General features: G+C 39.7%; 1 protein-coding gene across 1 annotated transcript; it reads left to right on the forward strand.

The window, feature by feature from the left end:
* Nucleotides 1–341: 341 nt before the first annotated feature.
* LOC110849185 (nuclear receptor subfamily 2 group E member 1) lies at nt 342–18,831 on the forward strand. Its single transcript, XM_022096560.2, has 13 exons — nt 342–506; nt 12,252–12,367; nt 13,985–14,185; nt 14,311–15,575; nt 15,678–15,758; nt 15,854–16,015; nt 16,446–16,775; nt 17,232–17,593; nt 17,702–17,806; nt 17,887–17,970; nt 18,039–18,194; nt 18,283–18,364; nt 18,451–18,831. Exons 4-13 carry the CDS (start codon nt 15,566–15,568, stop codon nt 18,699–18,701), a joined length of 1,623 nt encoding a protein of 540 aa, XP_021952252.1. The 5' UTR covers nt 342–506; nt 12,252–12,367; nt 13,985–14,185; nt 14,311–15,565; the 3' UTR covers nt 18,702–18,831.
* The last annotated feature ends 5,377 nt before the right edge of the window (nt 18,832–24,208 follow it).

Raw genomic sequence — 24,208 nt, forward strand, 5'->3', positions numbered from 1 at the left:
CAAAGGGAATCAACTCTACGCAAAAATTTCATAAGTGAAATGTTTCAAAAACAGGCAACGTTACACGTTCAATACTTGTCTCAATTTTCATCCCACTGGCGAAAGCATAACACATTTTTGTCACATTATTCCATACTTTTCCTCAGATTTGCCTCCTTTCCCCACTAATTGCTTCCCCTTCATGGATGCTCCTCCACTATTAACCATCAAACCAAACCAAACCCTTGTAAGCCTATTTTTTACGATTATTTGATCTCTTCCGAGAAAATAGCATCTTCTCATCTCCGTCTTTATTCCCTCCTTTTTCCCCACCAACCGACTAAACATCATCCAACTTTCTCTCAGCTAGCTTTGCGTAATAATCCGAGATAAAAGCGAGAGCAAGATGGAACACAAAAGACTTATGGTTTTCTTCTTTTTCCAGACAAGACTGATGATGGGAACTAGTTCGAGTGTGAAAAATCACGCAGTCAGTCAAGAGATGAGGAAACTTCCTGCTTCATCAAGTATGAAATAGCTTCATGTGTTCCTTACTTCATGTTTTCTCCAGAAGCAAGGAAACCATGTTTCAACTCCTACTTTCACCTTTTCTTCTTCTTTTACTCTTTTCCTCTGCTAAAAAGATGGATTAAGTGAAAGAACCAAGTTGGTGGTGGGGCGGGCCCATCACGGCATTAGATTAAGGGATGACCGTGTCTTCGTGTCTTACAAACTTCCACAATGTTCAGATGTTCAAATGTTCAGATGTTCAATTGTTCCCAGTAGTCAGTCGTCATGTCATGAACGAACGGTGCTGGTTAGCCACACGGTTAAAAAGATGTACGATTCGACTCTGGAGAAAATTTTGCTGTCCTCTCATAATTTTTCCTAAAAACGTATTCCACATTCTTCGAATTTGTAACGATTTTCGAATTGTTGGACGGAGTTATTAAGGGTCACGCTATATGATGTAGTTGTTGATCTCTTCATGTGGGGGAAGATAAAGGTTGTTTGTTGTCGGTGTGGTGTGATGATGACGTGATGATGATGACACTTGTGATAAATAAACACGTCAACACCCTCCTCTCTGGATGGAACCCTAAGTGGTTGCTCAATTCAGCTCACCAATCCTTGGTCAATTCTTTCACTTTGTTCACATCAAACCGAATTGTAGTTTCTCATCCTTCTTTCCTTCCTTCTTCTGATCTGGAAGTGGGAGAAAGCTCACCAATTGTTGTGTTAGCGTGTAGTTTAGGTACATAAGCATCTTGATTTTACTTGGACGATCTTCTTACTTAGGTTCCGGCCAGTTTTTGCCAGCCAATATAATTATGAAATGTTATTTTATACAAGCCCCATGTAAGATGTAGCGTCTATCTATCTGACTGACAACGGAGGTCTCCATGCGTATGCTCACATATGTTGACTTACCTAATGTCAATCCATCACAAATTTAATTAGTATTAAATTTGTAAAAGACACGATCTGCCAACGCTCAGGTTTGGCGGAGTTATCCAAAAAGGAGAAAACCTAAAATTGACAAATTTTACCCTTTCCAAATTTACTATCATGTTCTCCTATTCTGATGTAAATGCCTCTGCATTCGTGATCCTGTTCTATATAATTTCATATGAATTAAATTTTCATTCGATTGACACCAGTTAGGTTAAAAATCTGAGAGCATACGCTGAGAGACCTCCACTCCGAGGTTAAGCAACTTTCACATATATATAATAGCAAATCATGTTATAATAGCAATCACGACGTGCCTTTTGTTTTAATATAACAAAAATAGTCAGGTATTCTTGCATAATAATTAATAAACTAATGTTTGGATTTCATTAAGTCTGTTTCAAAATATTGTTTCAAGAAAGTTAGCAATATGTACACGGTTCCTTTGTAATTTAATTTGAAATCAAATTAATTATGTTGTTTGACTAAAAAACGTGGTACCATTATTTCTTCTTGGCAGAGGTTGCATAAATAGCCCCTCCAGAGCTTGGTTCGACAGCACTAAAAACTTTTGAACTTTCTCATCTAGAAGAAGTAAATTGTATACGACTTACCTACGTTATTGCCTTTCTCCCTCGAAAATGAAATGAAAATAAGCAGACGAAAAGAGAAAAGCGTAAAAATCACATCAACTTTCACCTCCAACTTTCTCTTGACAAACACAATATATGCAGCGGTAGCTCATGTATTCGTGGCGTTGTCGAGTTTTATGTGGTTTGGCTACTTTTTTAGGTCTCGAGCATTTGCAATCATGATATATACGAATTTATGATACCCTATTCGGCGTGGTCAAAAAACTTGAAGTGAGTTGGAGCCTTGATCCGCCTCCAAGTTGTGGTCAGGTTGTCGTAAAGTAAAACAAAACTGAAATGACACTTGGGGATTTGGGTGTTCTTTTATTTGGTAGAAATACAGAACAGAAGAATGATTATGACACCACATCTTTTGTCAATTCTATCATTTTGCTAAAAAAACTGGAAAATATGTGAGATGCATCTTTACACACGAGTTTTTTGGTTCCCTTCATTTCATATAGCGTTACACGTATATCGCTATTTTTCTACCCTGGAGAATTCGAAGATGACAAGCCGACCAAAGCAACCTGGCCAAGGCCCAAGTCCAAAAGACTAGAACCGCTGTGAATTTGAGCGGAAATGCTGAAATGACGGGTTTTATTTGACTGAAACTGGCCATTTGGTCAGCCAAATCCAATGTTCCATGTTTTGTGTCAGGTTCTCATGTCCAGCTCAATGGTCAAGGAGAGAGAGATGCTGCTCCTGGTCATAAAGTAGAAGGGGCTTTTACTCCCGAAATGATATCGTCTCAACTTTCCTCTCTCTTATTACACAAGGAGAAAGGAGTTACGTAGTAGACTCGATATATCATAGACGTATGAACCGTTAACACTATTTTTCGAAGCAAATGTGGCAGAAAGTGTAAAAAAGAAGTGGGATTTACTTTCTCCAGTTTCACTCTACAAAAGCAAACAAAAGTGGCCACGGTATACATGGCGGGGACGGTGGACGGCTTATGGGCGTGTGTGAATTGAGTGGTCACTTTGTGTAGTAGTAAGTGGTCACAAACAAGTAAAATTGTGTTTCTTTCTCCCTTCTTCTTCTTCCAAGCTGGTCATAAAAGTTGGTGGATGGAAATGTCCAAGTCCATCTCGAGAACTGACTGCCACCCGAGAGTGAGTGGATGGATGGTGAAAAATAAAAGAAAGCGACCACGACAGATTATTATTCGTAGGTTTCCAGTTCTGAGAAAATTCTCCGACAACCCACATTTTCCTGCGAGCTGAATGGTCTTACATAACTTGATAATGTCATCATCTGGCCTCTGTTCGAACACACTTTATGTGTGCCTTCAACCTTTCATCGTTGGTTGGATGCGGTGGGGTCGTGTGGTCCAGCCGTAGGGATCGCAACACAATGTAATGACATCGATTAAACTAAATGACCCGTAAATTGAGTAACTTTATGTTTTATTACTTTTGTGACATTATGGTTTTTAGGTCCATTCTACTCCACAATGTGGGGTGTTTCACAGTTCCGGTAAAATTGTGTATGTATGTATCGAGCTGTTACAATTTTTAACCTTTTAGTGCGTCTACGATCTGTATATGCATTATTTAAGCCTCCCTTTATTTCAACTAATCTCACCCACAGAGTTAAATTAAAATGCGACATAAAGTAGGCTTTTGGTTGGAAAGAGGACAAAATTTATATGTCGAAAACTGAGGAGTCCCCAATTTCAAAAGAAAGCAGCTCCAAGAGCTTTAAGCAATCAAAGTTGTGTTTAGATTGAATTTCTAAGCTTTTAATGAGCTTACGTATAAAGCGTGGTTGGTGGTGGTAGTGGGAGATGAAGATTCTAAAAAATCTGACGGTTGTTTTTCTCCATGTAATTCCTCTTAAATGTAAAGCAGTCAGACTAATTCGTCTTATTCTTGTAAGTACGAGCTTTTCTTCGTCTAATACAATTAGGTAGGAGTAATTAACACTAAGTTCCATGTCAGAATGAAACTTTTACTCGTCTCACTAATGATGTTTTAATTAGTGAAGTTCTTTTTTTAGATGGAAATGTAAAAAGAGGGAAAGTTATCCGGCTCACTGCTTGTTAAGCAATTAACCCACTAATTCAAGAGCCTCCTCTTATTTTGCATACAAAATGTAAGATTTTTGCCAATTTTGGACAAGAATCTTACAGTTGCTTATAAATAATTTGTTCTGTACCGAATATTTCTCGTGAAATAGAGGAAATTGCTGCTAAATAGGTATCGAGCCTGCATTTGCGTGAAAGGCTGGAATTACCTAGTCGCGAACTACTTTGATACATAGTTTGCTTGTGCAGTTTCGATTTTGTTGTTGTCTGTTCTGTTCTGTTTGTGGCGGAGAAAGGCGATGAGGCAAAAACTCAAAAAGGGAAACTGAAACTTCATCGAGCAGGGAATTAAGGGCAGGAGCAGAAGAGGAGTTGTTGGGCTGTCCATGAGAAATAAGCAGGTGGTCGCCTTTTCGAATTTTCGACCCGTCGACTCTTTACAAAAAAGATTACTTCTCTCCTCTCTATTCATTTATTTCATCTTTCATTTCTCTTCTCTGTCTCCCCGTACAGTTTAACACTCATTAATTCCACTCCCTTTTCCGAGGACGCTGGGTGGAAAAACATGCCAGCGACTGAGTGAGCCTCTCCCTTTATTTAATGTGCTCATATTTTTGTATCATAATTTCCGAGTACATACATAAATACATATTCGCATAAATTAGAAAAATGAAGAAGGATTAAACCCTCGTGATGAATCGGCCAGATTAAAATAAAATAATAAATCTTTTTCCTTACTTTCTCCGGAAATAAAAGTTGGTACTTTTTGCGAGGAAAATGCTGCATGTCAGAAATGTCTAGGTTATATGAGATTGGTGAGCAAGTATGCATAATATGTACAACTTTTGACACTAAAAAATAAGGCATATACTTATACGAAGAGCTAGGAAGAGCCAAGAGCAGCTTTCACTTTTCTCATTAAACTCGCCTTGAGCAATAAAATAAAGTAAACCCGTTTCATACTTTACTTTTACACAATTCAATTAAGAATTAAGGAAAAAGTTCTGAAACTCAGTTGGAGCTTTTCTTCTTCATTTTCTACATAACATTTCATCACTTCATTTATTTCACTATTTTTAGAGTTGGCTGCGCTCACTGCTCGCACTAAATGCTATAGTCGAACAATTGTTCTTCTTTTCTTGCTTGTCTGCAAAGTCTGCAGAAAATTGGAGGAACGGCAGCAGTAAATTGCTGCTGGCATTTGAATCGATGAGAACTTGAGTGGATGAGATGGCGAAATTACTTTATGAGACCGTGAAAAGAAAGGTAAAAAGCAAGGATGCAGCTGTCCAAGTAAAGAAAGTAAAAAGTGGGGAGAAAGTTAAATTAGCTGGAAACGTATGTATGTAAATAAGGAATTATAAGTAGATTCGCTCTCTTGGCTCTTAAAAAATGTGTGGTTAAAATTATTCCTGGCATACATTCATTTTCATATTTCGATGAATTTCCGATGAAATTTATTAAGGGGTGAAAGCCATTCATCGATCGAAAGATCGTTTATGTTCGTCCGGTCCAAACAGGAAATTTAATCCCGAATTCAGTGGTGACCTTCATTTTGACCTCAAAGGTCACGATATGTAACAAAAAGCATACATATGTATGTCAAAAATCTCAAAAATATCAGACCTGTCAATTTTATCAGGTTTTTGACGAAAACCAATATGATATTAATTTTGAAGTATTCGTTCCGGCTCACTGTTTTCACCCCTTGGTTACGTACGCTTTAACGGTTAATTTACATACTAAGGACGTGTCGATTTTGCAATTCATAAAAAAATATGCCACCTGATGTAAAGTCGCAGTAGCTTAATTTCCGAAATGCACCCATTACATGATGATCTCTCCCAACTAACAAATTGAATCGAGAACTGTAAACAAGTAGTAAAGTGAAGTAAAGTGGAAGTGATTCGGCTCGGATGATGACAGATCAAGCATTATTGTTCTCCATGTCTGCTAAATATATGGGCTGACATTGCCCAACAAATGTGATGTCCTGGCAAAGTAAACTTTCTCCTAATCTTCTCTCCTCGTTCCTCGTTGGTATGTTTTTCTCTCTCCGTCTGTCCTTTGATTAGGCGGAAAGTGAGCTGTGAAAATCCATCAACTGTTCAAATTCCAGAGTCAACATTACACATCGCTCTCCATTGTTCGTTTGAATTGAAAATCGGCTCCCATTCTTTAGAATCGGGATCAAACCAACTTAAATTACTTGCCAGCTCGATCTACTCCCAGTTTCAACTGGGATCAGAAACAAAGTGATGGTAAACACGTGAAACTCCTCTCTTATACACACACACGCAATTCAATTCCATTGAAATTGACACATACGACATACCTAAAATCCAGTGAAACGTGGATCCACGAGCTAATAGAATGAGTAGTGGGTGAGAAAGTTGGTTGGGTTGGGTTGGATTGAATTGGATTGTATCGTACAAAAAGTAACTTTAACTAAATAGTAGGGCTCAATTTTTATCCACACGACTCAAAGCACTCTAAATGTTATTGCAAGTAGTTCTTCAACTTTAAAGTTTATTTTGGGCGTATTGTTCCATATTGTTTGTAAAAGATTCGACTGAATTAAAACCAGTCTCAAGTGACCCAATTTTGTTGTTTTTACGAGAAGGACGTCACACGACAGGCAGCAGCATATTGTTTCTTTCGAATGTTATACATAATGAAATTTTATGGTGAAAATAGTTGTGAAATGTATAATTGGATTTTCACAATTTAAAATTTAAAGTGTTGAAAAACACTTGAATCTACTTCATGAAATATTTTCCCATGGCAAGGCATGTGACATATTGTCGCAAGTAGTAGCACTTTCTTCTGTGGCATGTCTATTTGTGTACGACATTGATTTAAACAAGCATCATATAAGCACGAGTCTCCAATATGTTACAGTATTTTATAGAAATTTTATTTTAAAAAAACTGCTCCATCATCATGTCCCCACGCGGACAAATGATGTTCCCAGTATTTCCCATTCTTCTTGTGGGTGGGTGGATGGATGGTTGACAAGCAGGCATAATTTTTCTCTTTATGGCTTTGATTTGTACATAAGACCAACACTTTTCCCCACCATAAGCAACTTATCACAATACCGAAACCTTTCAATCTCGACGGAAAACCACTCTGCATTCTGAGTTGAGAAGACAGCTTACTAAAATTTATGCTAGCTCACATCCAATCCACTACAAAATAAATCCTCTAAATTCACAATTCCTCCAAGAGCCACATTTATCCTTGTCCTTTTGTCTTTGTCATTTCTTGACATGTTATACATAGATGGATATCAAGCACAAAATGCAGACATCCCAGAACGAGTGAGATTTCCTGGCTGGAGCTGTATTTTATTCGGTATAACAGTCCATTCACTTGTTTCCAATCCCTTGTTTGGTTTGTGTGCTGGGCAAAGGGAGCGGAATTTGATGGAGGAATAATAAAGTGACAAACGAGTTAGTTGGAGAGATGATGCGGCTAATCCCTTAATTTACTTATGGCACACAGCCCTAAATCCACAACGACCGTGTTGAGAGGAGTGCATGAGCGTGCCTCCAATAAAAAGGGACACCGCAAAGCAGCAGCAGCAGCAGCAGCCAAAATCGATCCGAATTCACACCCTCATCCGGAAGCTAAAGCGTCCGAGTTTCAATAGTCGAGTGTATCGTAAGTAGTCTTCTTGATGCGTATCTAGGATTCTGGACTTTTTGAAAGAGTGTGGAAACGTGTTTTACGTTAAAAGAAAGTCGAGAGTATCAAAGGAAAGTATCAAAATATCAAAATGCCCCAAAATTACCTATTTTAGATGCATATCTCTTATCTTTAACTTTTAAAAAGAGTATGGAAATACCTTTTAGTCGTGAGTTTGAAACGTATCAAAATATCAAAATGCCCCAAAATTACGAATTTCACAAAGCTTATTTATTTATTACTCCTGAACACTTGTAACATTTTTTCTACTTGGTTTTAATTTGAACCCAGTACACAGCACTAGATTAGTAGCAACACGTAACAAACTCATTCATCAAGGGTGGAGATACATACTCGTATCATTTCAAGTTCAATGAAGCCCGATCCAACACATGTAAGTAATTTATTGCTTACACGCATACCCTTATTGCCTTTGTGAACACATTTTGTGTCACTTGTTGTTTCGCATGAGTCTGTCTGCACCCTTATTCAGTCCTTTCACCCTCCTCTCGTCGTCATCCCGTGATGATCGTCGGATCAGATCCGTATTATTATGGACCTCCACTGACTGCTGAAGAAGGGAAAAACACATTTTTATTTACTTCCCTTTATTTACTGCATCAAACAACTGCAAGTCACTTCACTATAACGCTTCAATTGTTGTAATACAACCGCCCTAGATCAACCTCGTCTCGGACCACTTGATTTAATTCAGACCTTCACATGTTCACTCTGATATTTTGACCGTGACGAATCGACGAATTAATAAGGTCACGCTTCTTTCTTTTATTAACCGTGACCGCCCACAAGGTCATAAAAGAAGGGACGCTGAATGGGAGCAATTACGAAAAAGGGACTCGCACTCCAAGGCCATTAATGAAATAATGATGGCATGTTAAAATACACCGTGGAGAGAAAGAGAGAGAGAAATTCTATCTCAACGTCTCCAATAACCCCTTGATTTACAGACTTTCTTAGGAAAATCCTATCAAAGAAAACAAGACATGCTATCCGTGGTGGGTGGATTGGATTGAGAAAACCAGGTCAAGAGTAGTATTTTGTCAAAGTTCTTATCAAAAAGTATAACAAACCAAGTAATCAAATCCACATGTACGAAACAAACTTACTTTTTAACCCAGCCAAGAGATTTCGTGGTTAGAAGGAGAGAGAGCATGCAAAAGATACATTATTCCTCGGAGAAAGATTCACTTTCGGCCAAAAATCTCAGAGATCTGTTATTTCCAAAGCAAACAAGGATTCAAATTCGTTCAGAGGAGGAAAATGGAGCACAATGGAGGAGGAGATCTCTAAACCCCTGCAGCGGATCCATTTTCCAGTTTGTTGGAATCAAATCAAGAAAAGAGGCAGCAGCAGCAAACACTGTCTTCCTACCTTATTTGCTTTGTCTGCCTTTGTACAATTTTGAATTTATCGTATTTACATTTTATGTCGAGATACTTTCCCTCCCCTGCTTTTTTTCCAACAAATATCAAACATGCATCACGTTATAACTTAAGTGCCATGTGACTCAAAATGGCAATTATTTTGCCATCATAATTTGCAAAAAAATTAAATATTCGCAATATTTAAACCGACCATTGTGACCAATATGTATGACTTACTTTTTCCCACACATATGGACTCTACGAAGCCAAGGTATTACAAAAGTGCCCACCACACCACATAATCGGATTTTGATTAGCTTTGCACATTCAAAACATGAATAAATCTGATTTTGTTGTCATAAATGTGATACATATTTCATGCCCGGTAAACGCTTTCTTTTCTTCCTTCCGCCTTTCTCTCTCTTTCCTTCGGAGAGCACGTACGTAGGAGTTTCAATAAAAGAAAGGAAGGTAAAAGCTTCAAAGGTTGAGTTTATCTGAATGCCAAGTGGGATGGGAAGCAGGAAACTTCTTCTCGTGGCTGGTGGGTGGTAGTAGCGATGCTGATTTTGTGGCCAGAAGAACGAAGAAAATGTGGTGGGTCGCATGTGGAGTGAAAGAATCGCTTACACGCATAAATCTTTGCATTTGTGAAGAGCTACGTACGTATTTTACTCGCAATTCGGTAGGACAGACATTAGCATTGCATGATGCTCGGTTTTGGTTTTGCCTACGCCACGACCATGATTGCCAGCCACGAAGGAAGGAAGGACGAATGTATTATTACAAAGTAAAAGCATCTGGTGAAGAGGAGCTAATTTTCACATCATTTGTCAAAGGTTATGAGCACACCTATCAAAGGTAACTGGAAATCTGTAGGGGTTCCCCATTTGCGCTCCCACCCTCCTGGCTAACTTATTGAAAAAAGATTAGCCACCTCAACCACTCATCCGCATTCTCTTCCTCCAGCTACTTTTTTCCACTTCATTGCACTTCCTTCAGGTATGATCTATGTTCATCGCTCGAGCGACCGACGACCGACCACTGTGTAGCGGACCAAGCGATTAAGTACATAATAATGCGGGGCTGCCTGTGATGATAAAGTGAAGGAGATTCTTCTTGTGGCCTAAAAGTGGGCACAATAGGGATGAATATAATGTTAAAATACATTAAATTTATCTTTGCACTTGGTGTATTAACAAGTGTTTGTTGCTACTTGTTTCGTGCAGCGTAAGAAGAACGCGAATGATCACTGTATGATTTATGAATCATTGGCTCGTGCTGGTTAAACTGGAACACGCAACTGAAATTAAATTGACTTGCAACCAGAAGCCTGACTCGGCACTATTTTTTTGTCAGCAGTCATAGACAAATCGGGTAATTAAGCCCGATGCTGTGTGAGGTGAGGAGAAATTGAGATAATTTCTATAAAACAAAAAATTGTACAAAAATCGCTACAAAAATTTGCTTTCTGATAAGTATTGACTGTCCAATGAGGTTGGTGAAAGCGAGTTAAATGTGAGTGTGCTTCATGTCATTTACAATTCAAGAATATTTGTACACAGTTTTGACGCAGCATTCATTTTGAAAAGTTAGTGTCTCTCGCTTGTCTCGCCCTAGCATCAATTCCATTCTTAATCCGTCGCAAAGACCAAAAAGCTTGGAAACTTTCATGTCGCCAAACTTAACTCGAAAATGAACTTTGTGATCTTCTATTTACCATTTATATCTGAGGGATTATATATATCTCTCTCTCCGGCCAGCCAGCCAGCCAAACTTTGCATTAAGGGAAAGCAAGCATTCTGGTCGGATGCCACACTGCGTTGCACAAAACCACGACCACTGCCGCCACATTATCGCCATCACCACCACCACCACCACCATGATCTCCTTCCTAAATTCCAACTAGATACATACAGTTAATACCCTTTCTCTCTGTATCCACCGCATCCCATCCGTCCAGGTTTCCAACATTTGAGGATTTCACGTATTTCACATTATTTCAAAGGTGTTTCCGGAAATATGAGGCAAAAAGATGCATCCATTTATCATCATCCGCACGCAAAGTTCTTGCCCAATTGGCTTGAATGATAAGTGTCAATAAGTTTAAAGTACATACAAAACCTGGCTGAAATATTTACAAACTTATTTGTACAATATTACTTGGAGGTCATGTTTTCTGCACTGAAGGCTCGCTCCTGCCAAGTATGCAGGATACATGGAGGACATGCACCGATGCATCGATGGTGGTGGGTGCTGATGAGTTTGTGAAGTGAATCCAATCCGTGAGAGATGAAAAGGCCAAGTGATGTCGACGGAGAAAGCAGATGTTGTTCTCTCATTGAGTCACACACACTCCCATTGAGATTATCTCTGGCTTATAAACAAACTAATCATCTCCTTTACATCCGACTGAATTCACATCACTCACTTTCCTCTCCTCTCTCCTCTCTCTCTCACTCTCTTCGTATTCATCATCAAATCCAAAAGCAGGCCAATAAGTAATAAGTAAGAGGGAGATGGAAGCCTTGTGGAATGAATAGAAAGTAACAATGCCTTACGTACCCTTTGAGGATGCTAATACCGATCTTATGTATGTATATCATTGTCCATACCTAGTGGTCGTCGTTCCAAGGATAAGTTGTGCAAGCCATGCATATGTAGTAGCATTATGTATTACATCACCTTCAATTTGCATTATTTTGATCCAGTTTTCTAATGAATTTGCAACATCTAAATAATATACGTACCGATTGTCAGACTTTGTGTTAATAATAGGCATTTTTCAAATTTCCATAACTCTCCCCCTTTTTCATCAGTTTAGGCAAAATTTTAAGACACAATGTGCAAAATATGGAGATGACACCCCAGAATGATTTTCAAGATGTGCTTCGGAAATTTTGACTCAACTTATGAGACAGGGAAAGTTACGGGAATAGCGTAGCTTTGCTAACTGCTTAATAATCGTCAAAAATTATATTTTTATTAGATTTCATATTGACATTTCACAGTGTCTAAAAATCATAATTCTAAATAAGGTAATTAAACTTGCTCTGGTTAATTTTTCCACCTTCTGAACAGACCACGCTCTCTCTGACTGTGTCAGTGATGGTGAATACAGCGTAAATGGGACCCATTAAGGGAAAGAGGTAGAAAATACTGTGACGACACAACGACGACTTAAAGACTGAAAGAAGGTAAGTGGAGCATTACGGAGGAGGAAATGCTGGTGGGAGTGAATTGACTGTTGGTGACTCTGATAGAATAGCTTGGTCGGTGGCAGTTTTTTTCCTCTCCCTTTTTAGACGACCACGTCTGAAGAATAAATGAGGCTGCTTACGCCCCACCTCATGACTCCATTTCTTGCTTAGCTTAACGTAAAAATGGAGAAAATGATCACTTTCCTTGAGAAATGTCTCTCCGGAGGATTCACATAGATTCCACTCGTCGTAAAAAGTATCAAAATTACGTCTCATTTTAATTTTATAATTTGAATATATTCAAATTTATTATTGTAATTTTTTTCAAAATGGAGATCCCATCGTGTATTATTTCCACGCAGAGAAAGGTATTTTCTGGTCATTCACTTCACCAAGTCCGCCTCTTAATGGAGACTTTCACTTTGGTCGTTGGCAGGGACAGACCTTTCTGCAGACTGGGCGACACAGTCGAGAAGGCGAAAGGTGATGGGACAGATGTGAAATTCACACGCATAACGGCACGGTAATTTCCCAATATGGGGAAAATACCAATTTACTGTATTTCAATACTAGGAACGTGAAAATAGGAATGTTTGCCGAGTAGCCAAGCTAAATTTAAAGGCAAGGCTGCATGGTCAGAATATGTAGTCGATACTGCAATAATTTACGTATTTACCTTCTCTGCTGACTCTATACATCAAAATGTCAAGGGCTGACTTAATCTGGCTTAAGCAGCAAATGTAAATAGTTGAAAAAATCTATCGAAAAAGTGGGAATGTTTCTCTACATTTAAAAAACCCCATATATTTATCAGCAGGGCGTACCCTAAAACTCGGTGTTTTGACTCTGGTAGTAACCACTCCTTTCTTTTCATACCCGAATCGGGTAAAAGCCAGAAAGTCAACCCTCTTCGGATTTCTATTGGTTGCTGCTTAGACGTACGTACACATTTGTCCTGAAACCCGAGTAAGACGGAAATGGGAGGGAATAAGGGTAAAGTAAGCATCATAAATAACCCGATATCCACTCACTTATCTATCCTATTATGTAATAATTATATGCATAATGTATCACTTGGCAAGACTCCTAACTTATTTTATTTAGAATGATATAATCCCAGTTTTCCAAGTAAGTAATGTTCAAAATTAATGACTTCCATTTTCATTCATAACTCGAACCCATCCCGTTTCCACTTTCTCTCTTTACTTTCACCGACGAGACGATGAGCAAGACATTGAATTTTCCTAATGGATTCTTCAGAATAAATGAAGTGGAAGGAGGGAGAGAACTTCATAATAATTTCAATTAATTTGTCACCACTCCAAGAACCACTCAAGAACCAACTCCCAGCAACGTTTTACATTCCCACCTTCGGGAAGAAGCAAACAACAAAAAGTTCCTGACAAACCTCGACCCTTTTACTCCCGAACGTAGATACTTCTAGGTATGTAAATGATGTAAATTCTGCCATACTTTTCAGTCATAAAGGGAGACAAATTCACTCACTTTGCTAATAACGTTTCATCACTCAATGTCACATTTACATTCAATTCACTTTCACCACCTGCCTCCATTATTTTCTGGCTTGTCCTACCAAACTTTAATTTGCTGCAGGCACCAGGAATTCACCAGAAGATGATTATGTATTTGTACGGAGATTGGTTAATTTACTTAAGGATTGAGTTTTGATGTTGGACAGACGGAAATCTTGACATGGAGAAAGCACGGAGCAGCAGGAAAGAAGAGATGCAAAGAAGCTTACATATTTTTGTGTGCATTTGTACATAAGCAACGGGGTGACTGTTTTAATCAGCAGTAAGCATTAATATGAAATTTAACATTCTAGTAATTTACATACGTACACTTCCTTATTTTGGAAATACGACTAATCAAATGCAAACCAAAACCACGATTACTAAATTATTGACCACGATTTGCAGGTTGGACCATGATGTACAAACCTGGAATGCGATTACAGAATTCCAAGAACAAGAACATGGATTGAGTTTTATGAATTGAAAGACGTTTGGTCACGTACACATTTACCTGGCCGAATCACAAATAAATTTCCGTACACCCAAAAACAAGCTACGGACACACATACATCCGTACATATTTCTGATACGAATGAAGTAGAGCGAGGCTCCTCAACCTACGCAAACAGACTTATGTAACGTGACACGTTTATTTACAGATCGCCAAGCATTGTTGGAAATGCCAATTATCGGCCTAATCCAAACCACTGCTCGCATACAACAGTAAAAGAGAATCAAAAGGTAAAAAAGCGGAAGAGACCCCATTATTTCTTATATAAGGATATATTCACCAAAATGGGATGAATGGTGCGGTGTAGTCCCTTAATTCGAGTACTTTTGTATGTATGTATCATGTATTTTTCACCATGTGGGCGCATACATATTGGTCAGTGCAAAGCAATGTTTTATTTACGCGTGTCGGATATTATTAGTTATCAACGATTCAGAGAAATGAATGAGGTCCTTTCACTTGGATAAGTTATTACATAAATTCTACTTCCAGATCAGAGGGCTCGACACACTTGTGTACTTTTACCTCACGCACACCTACTGATTAGACTAAAAACATGAAATTCAAGGGATTTATTGCAGGACAAACGCTAATACCAGGAAATGACTGGGACTCTTTATTTCCGAATTTCTCCTCAAAATTCATCCCACCTCCTCCTTTTCCGTGTCAGAGAAATGACCAAATTCTCTGATTCGATGGAGAGAAGCCAAAACCAGCCCCGAGAAAGGGAGCACCACATCCTCCCAGAAGCAGGCAGCCTAGTCGTCATCATCGTCATTGTTAACATCACACGTATACCATGAACCAACCAACTCGGCAAAGTTTCGAAGTGCTCAAGCCAAGTAGTCCTCCAGCCCACGTTGTACGTACGTTGCTTGCTGCTGAGTTTGTTGGTAGAAAGTTGGTGTAAGCTCCCTTTTCACCACCACCAGATATAAAAGCAACTTGTGTCTCACTTTCCAACTTAGTTTCACTTTAACTCTCCCTTTTACTTCCTCCATGAAAAGGATCTTGTTCGTAAAAAATTTAGCATAGAATTTCAGCTTTTAAGAATTCTTTGGTACTATCTAAGAGTGCAGTGTTTTAATTAAAGATTAACTAATTGTTGGGAATTGGCGTGCAACTTAAGCAAGCAAAATTCGTTGTCAAATGGGTACAGGTAATATTAATAAACATATAAAACATTCTGATATTTAAGCTAGTTTACATGCAAATAATGTTGGATTAGTATTTAGCATAAGTAACATTGTGTTTTGAATAGGTGACCGATTACTGGATATTCCATGCAAGGTTTGTGGCGACAGGAGTAGTGGAAAACATTATGGAATCTACTCTTGCGATGGTTAGTTTCTCAAATTATTAATTACACGATATCCATATTTCATTGGAAAGCATCATTACTAAAAACGACGCATTCTTGGAACGTGTTTCACTCAGGTTGCTCTGGATTCTTTAAACGGAGCATCCACCGAAACAGGCAGTACACTTGCAAGGCTCAAGGAGACCTCAAGGGACGATGTCCGATTGATAAAACACACAGAAATCAGTGTAGAGCCTGCCGATTAAGGAAGTGCTTCGAGTCATCCATGAACAAAGATGGTAAGGAAGCAATTATTTGTTATACGTGCATATGTACATTGTACACATCATGTTACTAGATACTGCAGGGGGGAAGTTGAGACTAAATAAAAAATCCTGTGAGGCATTACATTGTCAAGTAACAAATCAAATTAGATAAAATACCGTAGCATGATTACAAGCAGTTTGTCAGCAGAATTACAAAGGCTGTGACATTTTTGGGGAAAGTTGTAAAGCCCAAAAGTTAGTTTTCTTCCCGAGGTAAGATGAGACGCCATAAGTAGCCTGACTTGCAACAATGGGGAAAGTTAATTCACTTGGTTGGTTTCCTTTGTTATGACGAGGAAGAAATTTACGAGGGGATAAAACTATTGTCGTTGTTTACCTGGTTTTTTGAGATTCTCTTCTGAGAAATTGAGACGAACTTGAGAATTTAGTTCTTCTCCAATAGCCGTGCAACATGAACGCGGACCACGGAAGCCGAAACCTCCGAAAGACCTCTTGTCCTCCCTGCACGGTCATGGGCACCACCATCAACACCACCACACCCACCAGCACCACAACCATCATCACGGTCAAGGAAATAATCACGGAGGATCTGGCGGCGGAAATGCTGGAGGCTTGACGCTCACCCAAATTCCATCCAGCAATGGAAGAACACCTTCTTTGACCTTGTTAAGCCCATTGGAAAGAGGATGCGGCGGGGGTCTCTCTACGGTGACTTCGAATGCTCCATTTTCACTTCGGACTGGGAATTTAAACGGGGGTGTAGTTTCCACAGGTATTAAAGAGCATTTACATAGATTTCTTATTTTCATAATGATCAGAGGTCGGATATGTATTTCTTTACAAATTTTATCTGATGACGACTGACGGTCAAACTTTGTGGGTGTATCCTCTTATAGATCACGAAAATTTCAAAATATTTTAGTATATTGTTACATATTTCTAGGTTTTCGGACATGTATTTATACATGTTTCCGCTAGTATTTGAAAAACACGTAAATATTTTAGACATTTTACGAGACAAATTTTTTTCTTAAAGAAATTCAACCGCAAAAAATGCAAAAAAATATTCAGAAGTATACATTTTTCGAAAATGTATATTTTGATCAATTTGATCCTTTTTTGTGTACATATTTCATAACTATTTTGGCGTTTTTTTCATGAATACATATCCGCCCTCTGATAACCACAAGACATCTGCCATTTTCTGTATGCACATTCTTATGTACAGGTTCATCCTCTGGGTCTAACTCCAACTCCACCTCGAGTAACTCGACCACCCCGGGAAGTGGTCGTGGGGGGAATAACACGACGACCTCATCGCCCATGGTGGGTGGCGGTGTGAGTAATGTGATAAGTCTGCTTCCTTCTTCTTCCTCTTCTTCAGCTGCTGCAGCTCATCATCTCAGTAATTTGCATGCCACGGCGCAACACATTTTCGCCCAACATGCCGCCGCCGCTGCGGCTGCTGCGGCCGCGAGTGGGGGTGGTCTTGAGGGTCACAATGCTTTCAATCCTGCCGCTGCGACCCCTTTCTTTGTTCACCACTCGGCTGGACTCTTGCAAATTCTCATGGCTGCTGAAAGATGCCAAGTAATACGATGACGACCTCTTATGCCTTCTTTTTCACCTGTATTATGCATTAAATTTGTATGCAAAAGAATCAAGTACACTGGTATTTATGGCTGCTTGTATCGACAGGAATTCGTGTGGGGACCCAGGACCCCAGAGGCGTTAACGGCCAATGAGCGTCTTGTTAATCCCTCCTCATTAATAAGTTGGAGTCCGACGTGGGAAACGGTGCAGGTGCGTGTACGTCTCGAGATTAATTTAATTATAAATCTACAATGTGGATGTCAACAATAATGATTCGTTTTTTATATTAGGAGACATCGGCGAGACTATTATTCATGGCGGTGCGATGGGTGAAATGTCTCGGCCCGTTCCAAACACTGTCGAAACGAGATCAAGTAAAATCAAGGAAATATTCAAATATTTAGATGGCGTATGAAATTCTATGAAATTTGTGCATTTGCAGCTGCTCTTATTAAGTGAATCATGGAAAGAATTGTTCCTCCTTCATTTGGCTCAGTGGTCAATCCCTCTGGATCTCCCGGCACTACTTGGCTCGCCCAAAGCACAAGATCGTTTCCCCAAAGATCCCATGATTCTGCAAGACATCAAAAACATACAGGTTCGCCATCAGTACAATGTCATGAGGTTCAATACGTCTTATTTATGTGGATGCCAAATAATATGTATATCTACATAATTGCCTACAGGAGATCATGGGAAGATTTAGACAACTTTCACCGGACGTGAGTGAATGTGGGTGCATGAAAGCAATCATTTTATTGAAGCCAGGTATGTAATATCACTTACGAGTAGAGATATGTGACTTATCTGATTTCCTCCTTTGCTAATAATTAGTCCTCTAATCTTTTTTATAGAAACACCAGGACTTCTTGACCTCCAACCAGTCGAAATGCTCCAAGACCAAGCACAATGCATTCTCAATGATTATATTCGAGGGCGCTATGCCCGTCAACCTACTCGATTTGGAAGGATGCTTCTGCTGGTACCCAGTTTACGGGCAGTTCGACAACACACGGTGGAAAGCTTATTTTTTAAAGATACCATTGGAGAAATCCCAATGCAACGGTTACTCATAGATATGTACAGTATGGATAAGTTTACCTAGTAGTTCAGTACAGGCGTACTTAGGTAACCCTAATTATATAATAATAGCTTGATACCCGCATGTGTGTATTTAATAATTACGACATTCATTTAATATGCATTTCACTGATCGCCATCAAAAAATCTTAAATAGCGCAAGATTACAAATTTAGTTAGCGAATAAAAATCTGAATGACATTTACATTTAAATTTATCCATTTTATTGCATAATTAATGACATCTTGAGCACAGGTTTATTTCACTTTAGGTTATGGTGAACAAGAAACCTTCTCTGCTATATTTATAATAGCATTTTGACTTTAGTACGTGAAAAATCGCGTCCTTACCTCGAACGGTAAGGACGCCAAGGGCGTCATGGGGACTCAACGTGCCTTGATTTCATCCTATCTGATCCTTTGCGAAACGGAAACTACCCAAGGTTGCTTGACAACTTTAGTAATAATTACAAGGTTGCGACAATTGCTTCGACGCCTAAAAAACTTCAATTTTCGAAAACCCTGGTACCTTTTGGAACCAGTGTGCGTCGCACAAACTGTCGCCCAGAAACAAACCGCACAAAAATTGTCAACACTCACATTTCGTGCTCTCGATTCTCAAATTAATTTTTTAATCATGGATGTATTATAATAAATTGTCAAGCAATCTTGCACTCAAAGTTAGTGAGGAGAAAAGACCAAAATGTCTTTTCTCCTCACTGAAAGACTGCTGGAAGAAAATAAGAAAACTGCCTTTTCTAATTAAAAAAGATGATTATCCAAGGGTTTTTACGAGCCTGTCGACAAAAAATTGAAGGAACATAAAACTTGATTTGTTAGGGAAGAAAGAAAATAATACGCGGTAGGTGGGTCAAAAGGTCTAGTTGTCTTTGATAGTTTAACTTTAACACTTTATCATAATGCTAAAAAATAATTCTTCAGTTTGTAACTGGAGTTAAACATCACCATTTCTTTTCTTTCTTGTTTTAGGAACGACGACTGATTACTGAAATGTTGCTTGATAAGGATTTGGTGCTATCCGGATCGTCCATTGAAGATCAATAGGAAGTACTCGTACAAATTGTTCAATATGCACAGCCCGGACAATTTTTGGATTTATTTTATACCATCCAACGAAAATATTGATTATTCCAACCAAAATTAATAACTTCACCAATCATGACTTGTGCAACCAATTGATTTATTTTACAACGCTTTTCATTAAAATTTCCAACGAAATAATTTGATGTTTAGCCCGAACCAGGGCTTATATGTAATTGTCATGTCCGTCCGTCTAACTGTCCTTCCATAACTTGCGAACAAGATGACCGATTCACTTGAAATTTTTACCATATATGTAGAGGGTGTCTTAAAAGTTTCTCCCGATGACTTTTTCCCTCGATTGTTGTTTATAACTTTTGTATTTGTAAGTTTTGTTATATTTGAAATACAACATATATAACATATATGTATATGAAGTATAACATATATTTGAAATATTTTTTGCAATACGATACCAAACGGAAAGTCTTCTCGCCAGCACACGGAAATAAGCACCATATTATTATCCAGTACAGGGTATGGGGTTTATTGAAAATGTAAACACCCGAAAGAAGCCAGGATTTCGAAGCATCAAAAAATATTTTAAACCTAAACGCAGTTAAGATAGTTCGAGGATACTCTCCCCATCAAAAAATGCTAACTTGCATACAAACTTGCAAGGAACTTGGCTAGTTCTGCTATAAAAACTGGAATCTTGCACAATAGCACTTTTTGAAGAATTGACATAATTTGATAATTATTTTAGGGACTAACCCGGCATGACAAAGGAGGGTGCAAGAGATACAGGGGTCATTATCAAACGCTTTTGAACCCAAGTGATATCGGTTAAACTTCGCAAAACGGATGGAAAAAATAGATTTTCGACTATTTTTCTATTTTTTCCACCATAAGCTCAAATGTCGGGGCAACCTGAGACATTTGGCGCTATATGTGGAACATATAGTATGTTGTCAGGCACTCTTATGGGAAATGTCGGGGGCTCGTACAAAAAAACGGTTGGGCGTAAAGAGATGCCGTAAAGTGCATTAGATGCCTCTCGAAAAGTTTTAAAATGACTTTTTTCTAATTCATGGTATCTTGAACCATTTTCAAGAAATTCAATAAAAACCGATTTTTCGGTTTCGAAATCATAAATGTTTCGCTGAATGAATTGGGTGCATAACACAAAGTTGTATGTAATAGCAAATATGTTCATAACCGCATTATCTATAATATTTACTCGAAAATTTTTTCGAAATAATGCTAGGTACAGGCGGTAAGTTCAAATTTCCGAAAAATTTTGCAATTTCGGCTACCAATTTCTCCACTGAGCTACAGCCTAGACGATACATTTTGGTAACCTAAACTAAACGGGATCGTATTGGGGAAGGTCCCGGCTAGTGCCCTCGACTGATTGACTTTTTCGAAATAAGCCTTGGTTTTTAAGATATGGCGCGATTTCTAAAATTAAAATCCATAACTCATATTTGGTATGAAAAAATAGAAATTTTCAGCGGTTTTGCCGCATAGCTTGTGACACCTGCGGAAGGCGATGACGAGCCGATATATAAGTATGACAAAAATTGGGCAGAGGGGTGACCCCTACCGATTTCTTAGAGTTTATATAATCAGTTGAAATTTAGAATGGAGTCGAAAAATAACTTATGATTAGCATATGGGAGAGTTGAATTTCGAAATTTTTATATGGGCGACCTCCTCTGGTCATTGGAAGTAGTCAAGGGGAGGGGATAGTAAATCTTTTTAGAATTTGGAACCAAGTATTTATGTAATAGGAATAATTGATGATAGTGCAGGAATTAATGCAAAGTAGAAGCACACAATATGTGTGGATATGTGTGTACAACATCAATAATTTGGGTGGATGCTTTTACATTTTCGCTGGAAAGAAAAATTAAACCCGTCGCACATTGCATTATTGGCGATATCATTAATTTTGGTTGGATAAAACTGTATTTTCGTTGGACCGTTTAATTGGCACCCACAATTTTTCAATCATCGTGGTGGATCAGACTTCCGTGGTGATTCAAATGCAGATTAAGGAGGAAATGGACCTTTATCTGCACAACATTGCCGGCTGTGCACCGGTTGACGTTGCTTGTCTGAAGGATAGACTTCCTGTACCTGTCAAATTTGAGGATGGGTATGATCATGAATGGGACCTTGCGACATGTCACAACACCAATAAGAAGCATTGTGCCAAATGTCATGCAAATCGTACAAGAAATTATGGCATGGCGACGAAGTTTGTCGAAAACAAGGTGGTGGTGGCGGGTGTGTCCTTGCGACATGTCGATAACACCAAAAAGAAGTATCTGTCGAAGTTTGATGGAAATCGGACGAGAAATGGCGAAGTTATGGCATGGCGACGAAATTTGGCGAAAACACGGTGGTGGCGGTGGGAGTGACCTGGCGACATGTCGATAACACCAATAAGAAGCATTGTGCTCAATTTCATGCAAATCGGCCGAGAAATGGCGAAATTATGGCATGGCGACGAAATTTGGCGAAAACAAGGAGGTGGCGACGGGTGGGACCTTGCGACACGTCGACAACACTAATAAGAAGCATTGTGCTCAATTTCATGCAAATCGGCCGCGAAATGGGGAAATTATGGCATGGCGACGAAATCTGGCGAAAACAAAGGGGTGGCGACGGGTGGGACCTTGCGACACGTCGACAACACTAATAAGAAGCATTGTGCTCAATTTCATGCAAATCGGTCGAGAAATGGCGAAATTATGGCATGGCGACGAAATTTTGCGAAAACAAGGTGGTGGCGGTGGGTGTGACCTGGCGACATGTTGATAACACCAAAAAGAAGTATCTGTCGAAGTTTGATGGAAATCGGACGAGAAATGGCGAAGTTATGGCATGGCGACGAAATTTGGCGAAAACAAGGTGGTGGCGGTGGGTGTGACCTGGCGACATGTCGATAACACCAAAAAGAAGTATCTGTTGAAGTTTGATGGAAATCGGACGAGAAATGGCGAAGTTATGGCATGGCGACGAAATCTGGCGAAAACAAGGGGGTGGCGACGGGTGGGACCTTGCGACATGTCACAACACCAATAAGAAGCATTGTGCCAAATGTCATGCAAATCGTACAAGAGATTATGGCATGGCGACGAAGTTTGTCGAAAACAAGGTGGTGGTGGCGGGTGTGTCCTTGCGACATGTCGATAACACCAAAAAGAAGTATCTGTCGAAGTTTGATGGAAATCGGACGAGAAATGGCGAAGTTATGGCATGGCGACGAAATCTGGCGAAAACAAGGGGGTGGCGACGGGTGGGACCTTGCGACATGTCACAACACCAATAAGAAGCATTGTGCCAAATGTCATGCAAATCGTACAAGAGATTATGGCATGGCGACGAAGTTTGTCGAAAACAAGGTGGTGGTGGCGGGTGTGTCCTTGCGACATGTCGATAACACCAAAAAGAAGTATCTGTCGAAGTTTGATGGAAATCGGACGAGAAATGGCGAAGTTATGGCATGGCGACGAAATCTGGCGAAAACAAGGGGGTGGCGACGGGTGGGACCTTGCGACATGTCACAACACCAATAAGAAGCATTGTGCTCAATTTCATGCAAATCGGCCGAGAAATGGCGAAATTATGGCATGGCGACGAAATTTGGCGAAAACAAGGAGGTGGCGACGGGTGGGACCTTGCGACACGTCGACAACACTAATAAGAAGAATTGTGCTCAATTTCATGCAAATCGGCCGAGAAATGGCGAAATTATGGCATGGCGACGAAATTTGGCGAAAACAAGGAGGTGGCGACGGGTGGGACCTTGCGACACGTCGACAACACTAATAAGAAGAATTGTGCTCAATTTCATGCAAATCGGCCGAGAAATGGCGAAATTATGGCATGGCGACGAAATTTGGCGAAAACAAGGAGGTGGCGACGGGTGGGACCTTGCGACACGTCGACAACACTAATAAGAAGAATTGTGCTCAATTTCATGCAAATCGGCCGAGAAATGGCGAAATTATGGCATGGCGACGAAATTTGGCGAAAACAAGGTGGTGGCGGTGGGTGTGACCTGGCGACATGTCGATAACACCAAAAAGAAGTATCTGTCGAAGTTTGATGGAAATCGGACGAGAAATGGCGAAGTTATGGCATGGCGACGAAATCTGGCGAAAACAAGGGGGTGGCGACGGGTGGGACCTTGCGACATGTCGACAACACCAATAAAAAGTGTCTGTCAAAATTTCATGCAAATCGGCCGAGAAATTGCGAAATTATGGCATGGCGACAAAGGTTGTCGCCATGCAATGCATTTATAAGGGGGGAGCTGTTAGCCGCCCTAAGAAGGGCGTTTCCAGAGCACACGACGAGGACGTCGCTCCCTCGTGCTCCACGCGGGTCGGCCCCCACTTGCGCCCGGGGGGTCTACCTCCACCGACCGGGAAAGCCCTGCCCACGTCGCCGCCTCTGCAACCGCGTTCCCCTAGGGGGC

This window comes from Folsomia candida, unplaced genomic scaffold (genome assembly GCF_002217175.1).
Source record: "Folsomia candida strain VU population unplaced genomic scaffold, ASM221717v1 Fcan01_Sc004, whole genome shotgun sequence".
Lineage (NCBI taxonomy): Eukaryota > Metazoa > Arthropoda > Collembola > Entomobryomorpha > Isotomidae > Folsomia > Folsomia candida.